Source organism: Corythoichthys intestinalis, chromosome 12 (assembly GCF_030265065.1).
Source record: "Corythoichthys intestinalis isolate RoL2023-P3 chromosome 12, ASM3026506v1, whole genome shotgun sequence".
In the NCBI taxonomy this organism is placed as follows: domain Eukaryota; kingdom Metazoa; phylum Chordata; class Actinopteri; order Syngnathiformes; family Syngnathidae; genus Corythoichthys; species Corythoichthys intestinalis.
The window spans coordinates 31,958,895-31,971,917 of record NC_080406.1 but is presented as its reverse complement, the minus strand read 5'-3'; the positions used below and the strand labels follow the sequence as shown (position 1 = coordinate 31,971,917).

At 39.3% G+C, this 13,023-nt stretch overlaps 1 protein-coding gene across 1 annotated transcript; it reads right to left on the bottom strand.

The window, feature by feature from the left end:
• Positions 1-1,329: 1,329 nt before the first annotated feature.
• Positions 1,330-12,946, bottom strand: hacd2 (3-hydroxyacyl-CoA dehydratase 2). The gene is made up of 7 exons (XM_057852542.1): positions 12,731-12,946; positions 8,506-8,623; positions 8,409-8,427; positions 8,204-8,292; positions 5,989-6,110; positions 1,903-2,081; positions 1,330-1,750 (listed from the first exon to the last, which is right to left on the bottom strand). The coding sequence occupies exons 1-7, from the start codon at positions 12,853-12,855 to the stop codon at positions 1,668-1,670; spliced, it is 735 nt and encodes a 244-aa protein (XP_057708525.1). The 5' UTR covers positions 12,856-12,946; the 3' UTR covers positions 1,330-1,667.
• Between the last annotated feature and the right edge of the window lie 77 nt (positions 12,947-13,023).

Sequence of the window (13,023 nt, the reverse complement as noted above, 5' to 3'; positions counted from 1 at the left end):
GCACCCATGGGGGAGACAGTCAACCTTTGCTGCCACCTGCTGTCAATACTCTTATTTGTCCAACATGCCTCTCAGCATGCATTGCAGCGCTATGGATGTCAAAATTCATGTTCTGTGCTAATTATTTCTTCAGTTACTGTTCCAGTTCTTTCATTAATTGCTAGTTATGGTATTTGGTAACACTGTCATGAGCATTAATAAATGCTTACAACAGATGTCATTTTAGTGTTATCCGGTAAATTATCTCACCTTTGAATGGATGTTAAAGATCCGAGCTTGACATAAATGGAGTTAGGGACATAATTGCCAGATGACACTTAAGGACATCTGTCATAAGCAATCAGTAATGCCCATTATAGTGTCATAATTACGACAGTCTTATGACGCCGCTTTCAGATAAAATGTTACCTATTAACCCAACTAAATCAACAAATAAGCTGCACTGGACTACAAACTGCAAGATTCAAAACGAAGGGAAAAAAATAGCTGCTTATTGTCCGAAAATTACGGTATGTAAAATTGAAAATAATCAGAAACATTACACCCCGATATTATTTTAGGAAAAATATAGAAAGAAAAATACTTAAACTAGGAGGAAAAAAAAGACACATATCTGCATTATTAGATGGACAAAACAAAAATATTAATTTCACATTACAAAAAATTCACAATAGGGTTCCTGTTTTAACGTGTCACATTTTACTACGATAAGCTTAACCCTTTACAGGCTAGTTGCTATATTTGCGTATTAAAAACAAAAATGAATCTCAGGCGTCCGCATATGTGGACATCACATTTTGGGTCACGTAAGCCTCCTTGTTAACATTTTGTATACAAGTGTACTACATGACTGAAAGTAATGTCCTATGTGGAAGACAGGTCTCATTTATATATATATTATATTTATTTTATTATCAATCATTATTTTCATATATTTTTCATGATTAAATAAAAATAAAATGTTCCAAGACAAAATGATACAATTAATGGGAATCAAAACAGAACTACACTGGTGAATAATCCTTTAAAGTTGTTTTGGGTTTTTTTTCGTATTATTTAACTCATTGAAAGAGGTCAAGTCTATTTGAACTAGGATGGCTGGCATTGAATAATCATGTTTTACTGCCATTGACAGCTCGAGACGTCCAATCCATTTTGACTGGGAGGCTGTGACCAATCATGCCCCGTCAAAATGGATTTGTGCCGTCAAAGGCAGCATGTGAGTTAAATGAGTGTCCTATAAATGTGGTAAGTTTCAGGTGATTACATGATAATATTGCCTCTTTACCTGTTGAATACAGCATTTTAAGTGAAGAAAAAAAGACAACCCATGTTTTAATGTTTTATATATAACCACAAAACCACCAAACCATTATGTAACATGTCGAAGCAACGTCAAGAGAGATTCCAACAGGTTTATTGTCATGAAAGCAAAAAACAAACACGTTAATAGTGGGCACGGGGGAAATTAAGATTGTTGACTATTTAATATGGAAGCAGTGGATTCCTTCAGTACATCCTTGAGCGCGCCGGGCAAGATGGCGGTGCCGCTCGGGTAGTTTGTTCATAAATAAAACAAGGGAAAAATACAGCAGTAGTAGTTGGGGAAATACCAACGAATGGAGTTTGCGAGGTCCGGTCCCATTTGGATGGAAAGAGTCCTTGTCTCACTCCACTTTGCTGTAGGCATCAGTGCGGCCCAGAATCTTCTTCCTTTGTCGGATCATGTGGAAGTAGAGTTGAGGGAACACTGCCAGAGGGGAGAACAACCACGGAACATCAGAGATTACTTTGTTGTCCCGTGCGTCATAATGGAGATAGCTTCCACCATAGAACATTTTTAAGAGAGGAAGAAACAGTACTGTGGTGGTGAACTTAACAGTACTGTGGTGGTGGACTTACCTGGAATGTAGGAGATCATGAAGAAGACGAGGAAGGTGTGATAGTCGAAAGAGAAGTTGTATTTGTTGGGCAGCGTGATCGAGTAGAGACCCGTCTTTTGTACGTGGGGCAGCGCCGCGTAGATGGTTAGCAGTTCGCCGCTCACGCCCAAAGGGTACAGCACGATAAAGAAGGTGTACCTGTTGCAAAAAACAGGAAAAATTAAGTACAAAACTGCATTAGTTGAACTGAAAATTTTTGGATTTTTGCAGAAAAATGTGGTAGCGTTTTAGGGTATGTCCGAAACACTAGTCTTAATAGAAAAATTTTCTTATTTATTTATTTGCATTTTTTTATGAAAAAAGGAAAGCACTAAAATATTCTTTTTTTTTTCATATTTTGAAATATATTCTAAATAAAATACAAAAAAAGTAAAATAAATAAATAAATAAATATTCTTTAAGTTAAAAAAAACATGAAGGAACAGATTAAAAATATTGCTATTTAAGAAGTTGCTCTTATTTATTTCTATTTTTGTTTCATTTTTAAAACTGGAGGGAAAAATCATTAAATATTTCAATAATTTATTATTTTAAATGAAAAAAAAAATTGTATGTACAGTGGTATGAAAAAGTATCTGAACCTTTTGGAATTTCTCACATTTCTGCATAAAATCACCATCAAATGTGAGCTGATCTTTTTTAAAATCACACAGAGGAAAAAACAAGGCCCAGCGGCCAGATCTAACCCGCAAAAGCAAATCATTAATTGTTAAATAGAACTCTAACAATAATAAATAATATTGATTTTTTTTTCCATCTTAAAACATGCAAAATAAGATGATACAGTGGTATGAAAGTATCTGAAGCTTTTGGAATTTTTCACATTTCAGCATAAAATCAGCTTTAAATGTGATCTGATCTTTGTCAAAATCAAACATATACAAAAACAGTGTTAGCTTTAACTAAAACCACCCAAACATTTGTAGGTTTTCATATTTTAATGACGATAATATGCAAACAATGACAGAAGGGGGAAAATAAGTAAGTAAACATAATATTTAATATTTTGTGGCCTCCCTCTTGGCAGCAATAACTTCAACCAGACGCTTCCTGTAGCTGCATATCAGTCTGGCACATCGATCAGGACTAATCTTGGCCCATTCTTCTCTACAAAACTGCTGTAGTTCAGTCAGATTCCTGGGATGTCTGGCATGAATCGCTGTCTTTAGGTCATGCCACAGCATCTCAATGGGGTTCAAGTCTGGACTTTGACTTGGCCACTCCAGAACTTGTATTTTGTTCTTCTGAAGCCATTCTGAAGTCGATTTACTTTTCTGTGTTTTGGATCATTGTCTCGTTGCAGCATCCATCCTCTTTTTAGCTTCAACTGTCTGACAGACGGCCTAGGTTTTCCTGCAAAACATCCCGATAAACATTGGAATTCATTCTTCCATGAATGATTGCAACTTGTCCAGGCCCCGAGGAAGCAAAACAGCCCCAAATCATGATGCTCCCTCCACTATGCTTCACAGTGGGGATAAGGTGTTGAAGTCGGTGAGCTGTTCCATTTTTCCTACACACACGACATTGTGGGTTACTCCCAAACAATTCAACTTTGGTTTAATCTATCCACAAAATATTTTGCCCAAATTTTTGTGGAGTGTCCAAGTGCCTTTTTGCGAACATTAAATGAGCAACAATGTATTTTTAAGACAGCAGTGGCTTCCTCCGTGGAGTCCTCCCTTGAACACAATTCTTGGCCATAGTTTTACATATAGTTGATGTGTGCACAGAGATATTGGACTGTGCTAGTGATTTCTGCAAGTCTTGAGCAGACACTTTATGGTAGGGCTGCAGCTATCGATTATTTTAGTAGTCGATTAATCGATGAACTAGTTAGTTCGAATAATCGAGTAATCTTAACAAATGGTTCAGATGCATATTCCCACAAAAAAAAACAAAAAAAACAACAACAAAAAAACAGCTATATATACCTATAAACTAAATCACAAATGCGCTGTAAAAAAACATTAGCTCAAACAAAAAAATTAGCTTATGTTGGTCTTAACAGGGAGCAGCTGGATTCAGCCATGTGAAATGAGGCAGGCTTAAAGAAAGTGTATAGACCCTACTCACGTGACGTCACAACTCCGCTCTCCTGAATGGTACCGCCCAATATTCCGTCAAAACATAGTGTTAACCTGTTACGGCTACGTACATTCCTCCTATTTACGGCGTGTTTTTCTGCTCCTTAACATTAATAATCAAAATTGTGAAGGCGTGTGTGGCTGTTGGTTGCACTAACAGAGAAGATGGAAGGAGAGACTTGAAGTTTTACCGTATTCCGAGGGATCCAAAGAGGAGAGCGAAATGGACGGCTGCAATTCGACGTGAAAACTGGGCACCAAAAAAATCACCACAGACTATGTAGTAGTCATTTTATATCCGGTAAGATGCATTTAAGATATACTAAGAGGGTTTTGGGCTGACAAATAACCACAATTAAGATCATTGCTAGGCTAATCGCCGACAACATACACATATGTATGTAGTGAGAGTGCTATCGCTAAACCATATAAACATTAAAAGCCTTAACTCCATTGACAAACGACATGAAATACATTAGACTTGACAGTGGATGTTAGCAATAACAAAAGATTTTGAATTGAAAATTTCGTAACTCACCTTTCCAAGCACAAGATAGATTCCTGCCGAATTTTCGTGGACGAGGACCTGTTTCACCAAACCAGCAACGAAGTATTTATAAGCCTCCAAGCTCTTGAAGTTTTTCAAATTTTCGTGAGAATAGGCTGATTTTGTGTGGACAAGATAATTGTAAATATCAGCGTAGCAGATGTCAGGCAGACAGGGCAAAGACAGTGGGTCGAAAAACATCGATTTGGGCATCAAATATGGATCTGGCGACTGTATAGAACGAAGCTTTTCCACATAACGCCTTTTATGCAACACATCCAGTGAGTTTACGGCATCAGAAAACACCGGGTCTTCCATGAAATGCATTTTAAATTCCTCGATCAATTGAAACCAATGCTAATACAGAGACAAAATGACGGACAAGTGGGCGGAACCATACAGCGAGCACGTGGTTTTGTGACGTCGGTGGGTAGGGTCTATACACCCAAATCAATAAAACAATGCAAACACTTTCAAAATAAACCATTACAACGCCACTTTAATTAAACGAATACTTGAAGCAGCAACATTTAATTGGAATCTTTTTTTTTTCTTATCGAATACTCGAGTCAATAGATTAATCGTTGCAGCACTACTCTATGGTTGGTTTTTACCTCTCTGAGTATTCTGTGCTAACTCTTGGCGTCATCTTTGGTGAATGGCCACTCCTTGGGAGAGAAGCAACAGTGCCAAACTCTCCTTTTGTAGAAAACGTTTCTGACTGTCGACTGATAAACATCCAGACTTTTAGAGATGGTTTTGTATCCTTTCCAAGCTTTATACAGATCAACAATCCTTGATCGCAGGTCTTCAGACAGCTCTTTTGACCGAGCCATGATGCGCATCAGACAATAATTATCATCAAGACATTTCTTACCAGGTGGGTGTTTTATAGTGGGAAGGGCAGCTTTAAACCACTCATCAGTGATTGGGCACACACATGACTTAAATTGTTTGGTAAAAAATGGTTTCAATTGCTCTTTAAGTCTCCTTAGGCAGAGTGTTCACTTACTTATTTTTCCCCCATTCTGTCATTGTTTGCATGCTATCCTCATTAAAATATATAAATGTTTGGGTGGTTTTAATTAAAGCAGACACTGTTTTTACACCAGTGTTTTTACATCTGTGTGGTTTTGACAACGATCAGATCACATTTGATAGTGATTATATGGAGAAATGTGAGAAATTCCAATTCCAAAGGGTTCAGATACTTTTTCATACCACTGTATTATCTCATTTTGCATGTTTAAAGCTGAATAAAAAAAATCCATATTATTATTATTACTTCTTACAACTTATTATTTCTAACAATTCATGATTTGCTTTTGCAGGCTAGATCTGGCCCCTGTGCCTTGAGTTTGACACCTGTGTTATAAATCATTGTGAAGGACTACAAAAATGTCTGTCCTACCGGGCCCACTTGATGAGGTAGGGCAAGTGGTTGAGCAGGCTGAAGGTATAGAAGGAGTAGCGGATGATCTCGGTAATGGTCCAAGCGCTAACAAAAAGCAGCACGCTGTCCTCGTTCTGCACCTGCACATCAATAAGATACCAAAGGAGGTGAGAGAACATTTTGTCTCAATACGGTCGTCCTCGACACATCACCATGCGGGTTTTGCTCACAAATCGTTTGTTAGTAGGAAAAGTCAATATTTCTACAAAGAATCGAGATGTACGTGCTCATCAATATGCATTTGTCTAAGGCCTGCTTTGTTGCCTATAGAGCATGCGGTACGTATTGTTCTTCGTGGGAGTGAACTGATTACCAGCTAGGCTGTTTATTGTTGGAATTTGAATAAAACATAAGATTCTTTTAAAACTCAAATAAAAACTATTAACATTCAATGTTGTAAGTCTGAAAAGCATGCAGTTCAACAAAGTGTTAATGTCAGCATTATAAAAAATGACTTCTTTTTTTTTTATCTGAATGAATATTGGCTCTAAATATTGGTTTTTTTATCGTCCTAGACAAGTAACCATCAGCAATAGCTGCAAAAAAAAAAAAAACATGAAGATCCATCTTTAGCTGGGTTAACATTTATCATCCCTAATGTCCATCCCCAATTCATACATTGTCACAACAAAAGAAAATCATTCGATCCATCTCAAACAATCTTCACAGCAAATAAACAACATCCGTATTGAATGAGGTCATTCCTGCAAGTAGACATCACTGACTTACGTGCTCACCACTCTGACTCCTCCTACAGCGTATCAAAAGTAAGCATCAAGTGGCAGCTTTTACATTGCATGTGATTATTCACGTATTTACAGTGGGGCAAATAAGTATTTAGTCAACCACTAATTGTGCAAGTCCTCCCACTTTAAAATATTAGAGAGGCCTGTAATTGTCAACATGGGTAAACCTCAACCTTGAAAGACAGAATGTGGAAAAAAAACAGAAAATCACATTGTTTGATTTTTAAAGAATTTATTTGCAAATCATGATGGAGAATAAGTATTTGATCAATACCAGAAGTTCATCTCAATATTTTGTTATGTACCCTTTGTTGGCAATAACGGAGGCCAAACGTTTTCTGTACCTCTTCACAAGCTTTTCACACACTGTTGCTGGTATTTTGGCCCATTCCTCCATGCAGATCTCCTCTAGAGCAGTGATGTTTTGGGGCTGCCATTGGGTAACACGGACTTTCAACTCCCTCCACAGATTTTCTATGGGGTTGAGATCTGAAGACTGGCTAGGCCACTCCAGGACCTTGAAATGCTTCTTACGAAGCCACTCCTTTGTTGCCCTGGCTGTGTGTTTGGGATCATTGTCATGCTCAAAGACCCAGCCACGTCTCATCTTCAATGCCCTTTTGGATCATCCAAATGCTCTCTAGCGAACCCCAGATGGGCCTGGACGTGTACTGGCTTCAGAAGGGGGACACGTCTGGCAGTGCAGGATTTGAGTCCCTGGCGAAGCATTTTGTTACTGATAGGAGCCTTTGTTACTGTGGTCCCAGCTCTCTTTAGGTCATTCACTAGGTCCCCCCGTGTGGTTCTGGGATTTTTGCTCACCGTTCTTGTTGTCATTTTGACGCCACGGGGTGAGATCTTGCATGGAGCCCCAGATCGAGGGAGATTATCAGTGGTCTTGTATGTCTTCCATTTTCTAATAATTGCTTCCACAGTTGATTTCTTTACACCAAGCGTTTTACCTATTGCAGATTCAGTCTTCCCAGCCTGGTGCAGGTCTACAATTTTGTCTCTGGTGTCCTTCGACTGCTCTTTGGTCTTGGCCATAGTGGAGTTTGGAGTGTGACTGTCTGAGGTTGTGGACAGGTGTCTTTTATACCGATAATGAGTTAAAACAGGTGCCATTAATACAGGTAACGAGTGGAGCCTCAAATAGACCTCGTTAGAAGAAGTTAGACCTCTTTGACAGCCAGAAATCTTGCTTGTTTGTAGGTGACCAAATACTTATTTTACTTTACTACTACTACTACTTTAAAAATCAAACAATGTGATTTTATGTTTTTTTTTTCCACATTTTGTCTCTCATGGTTAAGGTTTACCCAGGTTGACAATTACATTCCTCTCTAATCTTTTCAAGTAGGAGAACTTGCACAATTGGTGGTTGACTAAATACTTATTTGCCCCACTGTATGTATGTAGGAGCTCACCTCTCGGACACTATGTGTGACGGCCCAGGTGAGGAAAACCCGGGACGTGACTTGGAACAAAGTCAGGATGACGGAAGAGGGCACAATCCCTGGAATAAAACCCCCAAATATATATTTTTAACTCATTCACTACCATTGACAGTGATAGATACCTAATCCAATTTAACTGGGAAGATTGGCAGTGATCATTCATCATTTAACTTACCAACAGCACAGTGTACAATCTGTTGGAGGAAAAAAAAAGATCAGAGTCATTTCTTTCATTATTATCATCATTTTTACTGTCAGAGGAATAATCCGACCTCCAAGATGGCACCGGTCTGAAAGAACTTGAGGGGCTTCTCGATGGAATAGTAGAGGCCGTGGTAGCTTCCTCTGGCCAGGTACGCCCGAACGAGACCCACGGCAATTACCAGCCAACTGGAAAATAATAATCAACAATAGAGGTGGGAATCTTTGGGTACCCAACGATTCGATTACGATTCAGAGGCTCCGATTTGATTATAAATTGATTATTGATGTCACCCAACCCCCCCCCTTTAATGTTTTGTACATTAGTTCCAAAATAGTTTTGAAAATCCTATCAGCCTAAACCAAGCTAATATTTAAGTATAAAGTTAACAGTTAAAAACATTAAATAAAATACTCAAGTCCCCATTCTGTATCAGCAGCTTTAAACTACATTCAATTAATTTAATGATGTGAATCAACCGTTAAAGTTGATAAAATTGCTCCCATTATTCCATAATTTCCCTTCTGTCTACTTACAACATGTCAAAGTTTTAAAACTGTTTCATTATTTAAAGATCGATTCAAGTCAAAATTTTGCTGAAGTTAATTAGGTTCGCTACAACAGAGCCTTCTAGAGAAGTCTACTGCTTTAAGATGGCGGCTGTTTACAACGCGATAACTACTAAACGGCAAGCCTGTCGTTTCGCATCTAGTTCTTTTTATATGTTCTAACACCGCCGTCATCTGTCATTTAGCATCTAGTTCTGCAAATATGTGATATCTACTATAGCCGTATGTGGCCGTATGTTTGTAGCAACTAGCATCTGGGTGTTGTTTGAACCAGCTGTCGGCCGTAGTCAGGTATTTTTGTTTTTTTATCTAGCTGCATGAGTTGAACATGATATTTGCTCTCGGTCCGTTCCTCATTGCGTGAAGACCGCACTGACTGTGTTTTAGTTCTGCTTTACCTGGTATAATTCAATAATCGGAATTTGGATTATTGTGAATTGTTCTCGAATCTTCCACGGCCGAATCGCGAATAATCTAAGAATCGGAAATTTCGCACACCTCTAATTCAACAATTTTTCCTATTTTCCCTATAACCAGTGTTGGTAATAACAGCGTTAGAGTGTAACAGCGTTTCTAATGGTGTTATTTTTTTTTGGAGGGTTTAGACTAGGGGTCTGACAAAATATCGAAATAGTGATGTATCGTGAATCATGATCGTTTTAAAAAGGTGTCAATTAAAAAAAAAAAAGGCTGCCATTGACGGTGCTCGACGCCCAATCCATTTAGACTGGGAACGTTCGTTCATTCAAAACCAGAGCATTCACAGTCATTTGGTCTGATTTTCGGGGCATTTACAGGTCACTTGCTTTTCATTTTAGGGCATTTCCAGGTCATTTCCTGTTCAGTTTGAGTCACTGCCTATTGATTTGGGTGATTCCCAGGTCACTTCCTGTTCTGTAACGCAAAAATAAACAGCAAGTGACCCATAAAACACCCCAAAATCAACAGGAAGTAACTGAAAATCAACAGGTAAATGACCTTAAATGGCCCAAAATTACTCATTGCCTGGCATTGGCTGCCACTGACGGCCATAGACGTTCAATCTGTTTGAAGTGGGAGGGATGGCAGCGAATGAACGAATGTTCATTCGCTGCGACCCTCCCAGTTCAAATGGATTGGATGTCTACTAGTGATAAACTCATTCCACTTCGCAACAGAAGCTTGTTTTTCTGTTTATTAGTTTTTTGTAGAATATCCTAGAATGATTTCCTGACCAATGTATCGAAAATCGTTGTATCGCTATATCGTCAGATCATCGTTATCGCGAGCTTTGTGTCGCAAAACGTATCGTATCGTGAGGTACCAAGAGGTTCCCACTCCTACGTAGACAGCGATAATGGCGACGGGCCAGGGAATTTCAAAGGTAGCGTCCTCAAACTTGCTTATTGTGCAGTAGGCCTAACATACAGTTCAGAGATTTGCACTGGTTTGTGTTTTCTTAACAATATTTGATCCAAATAAATACCAAATACTTGAAAATACTATACAGTGTTTTTATTCTTCAATCAGTTAAAGTGCCTATGACAGAAAAAAAGCATGTTTATTTCGACATCGGCTGGTTTGTCCGGCGGTTATTCTCCATCTGCTTCCCCCTCAACAAGCATTCCTGCCCGCAGCAGGGAACGACGAGCTTGCTCGCCGCCGATCGGTGAAGGCTGTCACCCTCGCCGCCGTGTGTGACATGAATTGGGGTAGTTTTGTGCTTTTTTTTTGTTTTCGAAAGGCGAAAAAGATTGAAATAGCCGCTCTGTGGTCATTCTCCAGCTGCTTCCTCCTTAACGAGCACTACTGCACGGAGCAGGGGAGCGACGAGCTGTAACTTGCTCGCCACAAGTTGGCGGTGAAGACAGTCAATCTTGACGCCGTGTTAAATGTTCCGGGGTAGTTTTGTGTGCTTTTTCGTTTTCGAAAGCGTGAATAAGACTTGGAAACGCCGCAGGGTTCGGGTTAGCATGTCGGCTAGCTGTCATGCCTCCTGCTTTGTTTACGCTGTTTTCTCCGTATCTGAAGCCGGGACAGGGAAATGACAAAAGCAGGACTAACTCCGGTGGCATAAAATACCATTCGGGATGTGCAAGAAGTCAACAGTTTTGACCATTATGCAGTAATTCTGCCCTGTCGTACTGAATAAATACATGTTTAATATTTCCAAGACTGGTTTTTGTCATGACCATACCATTTATTTAGCAATTGGGGAAAAATACTTAGATAGAAAAATATCCTATAAAAATATTAGATCGAAAAAATTATGACATTTTGCTGCTCTGTGTCGTATTTTCCTGTGTCGTAATCTTCCCTCTCGATGGGCTGAATTCTAAATCAGCAGAAATCGTGTAGCCTGGTACTCCAGACTCACCGCTGTTCCAGCTATTAAGTCTGGCCACCATTAAGCGGATAAAATTTCCAGGGCGGAGCAAGCCACAGCAAACAGACAGCGGAGTGGACCAATCAGCGACGGGCGGGACGAGGGACTTGCGCGCGGAAGTAAACATACGAGGAGAGTGGAGTTTATTCAACATGGCTAGCGCGAGACAGACTGTTGTCAATGACTTGTGTCGATGTGTTTCTGGTAATTTAAAACTGATTTTACCGTGGATTGGAACATATTCTCGGCTCTCCCGTTCGCCATCTGTGCTGTTGTGGAGACGACTTCCAACGCGGAAGAGTGACGCTGCTCGTTAAGAACACGTCACGCAAATAAACTAATCTGATTTGTCGATTGATTTTGTACTTGCTCGAGAGGCCGTTAATGGGCTGGGTCCCAGACTACTCTCAGTGTTTGAAAAACACAGGGAGAACAGTCTGGCCGTGCCAGGCAAGAAATCGTGACCCTGCCGATGTCATCCTCCAGCTGGGGACGCTACAGCGCTATAATGATGGGCAGGGCTAAACGGCAGATAATAGACTAATTTCTCATCATCTGCGCTTTGCCAGATTGTTGTATATAGTCGAATCATCTCAAAATATGATTCTAATTCACATAATAATGATATTTAAGATTTGTTTATGCTGTCGCAGGCACTTTAATATAAACATCTTTGATGTGAAAGATGATATAGAAGGTATAATGTAAAAAGTGTGGAACATGAAAAGTAACGTCAGTTACTTTGCTGTGTAACTAATTACTCTTTCAATGAGGTAACTGAGTTATGAACTCAATTACTTTTTCGGAGAAGTAATTTGTAACTGTAACTAATTTTTTAAAAGTAAGATTAACAACACTGATCATAACTAATATTCGTTTTTATTTTTTCTGTACGGTCGTTTGATTTAAAAACTTTTTTTTTTTTTAATTGTGTCGCAATTCTAACAATGTGGCGCAACTGGTCGGCCCAGCAAAAGGTGCAGGGTTTGGCTTTATAATAGGTAGCGTGTCTCGAAACAATATACCTCAAAATGCTAAAACGACTGTAAATAATAACAATAATCTGGTTGAAAAAAGGAAATTCAAAATATAAACAGTATATAATAAAAAGAAGTCTTGTTGCGCATGCGCAATCACGTCTCGTCGTGGATAATCCGCGTAAAATCACAGCGAGGCAATTTCGAATTCATTCAATTTCAAAATAGTCTAATTCGTTATCGCCGATGACTACTGTGAGAGGAAAAAAAATCTCATTTAAGCAATTAAAATACATAATTTTAAATACAGATATTTATGATTGTAGCAATTACATACAGTCCTGGCCATGCTCCATATTTAGCATGTGTACCATGCTAGCTTACCCCGCTGTCATAACAACGTTGTAGATGACCAAATAAGCAGTAGCCAGGGCACCGGGTCCCTTCTTTTTAGCCGGGGCTCCATTGCTGTGAGCAGCCTTGTTGTCCACTGAAGCAGCTGCCGACATGACTGCAAGCAAGCAAGCCCGTGAGACGATCTTTGGCCCTGGAAGGTGGCCGCTGTCACGGGAGGAAAAACTACAGGAGGCAAGCACGGAAGTGATGTCATGGTGTGGACTCCTGCTGTTCGTAGCTAAAAAAATAAATAATAATAAGTTCTCGAATAGCCATTACCA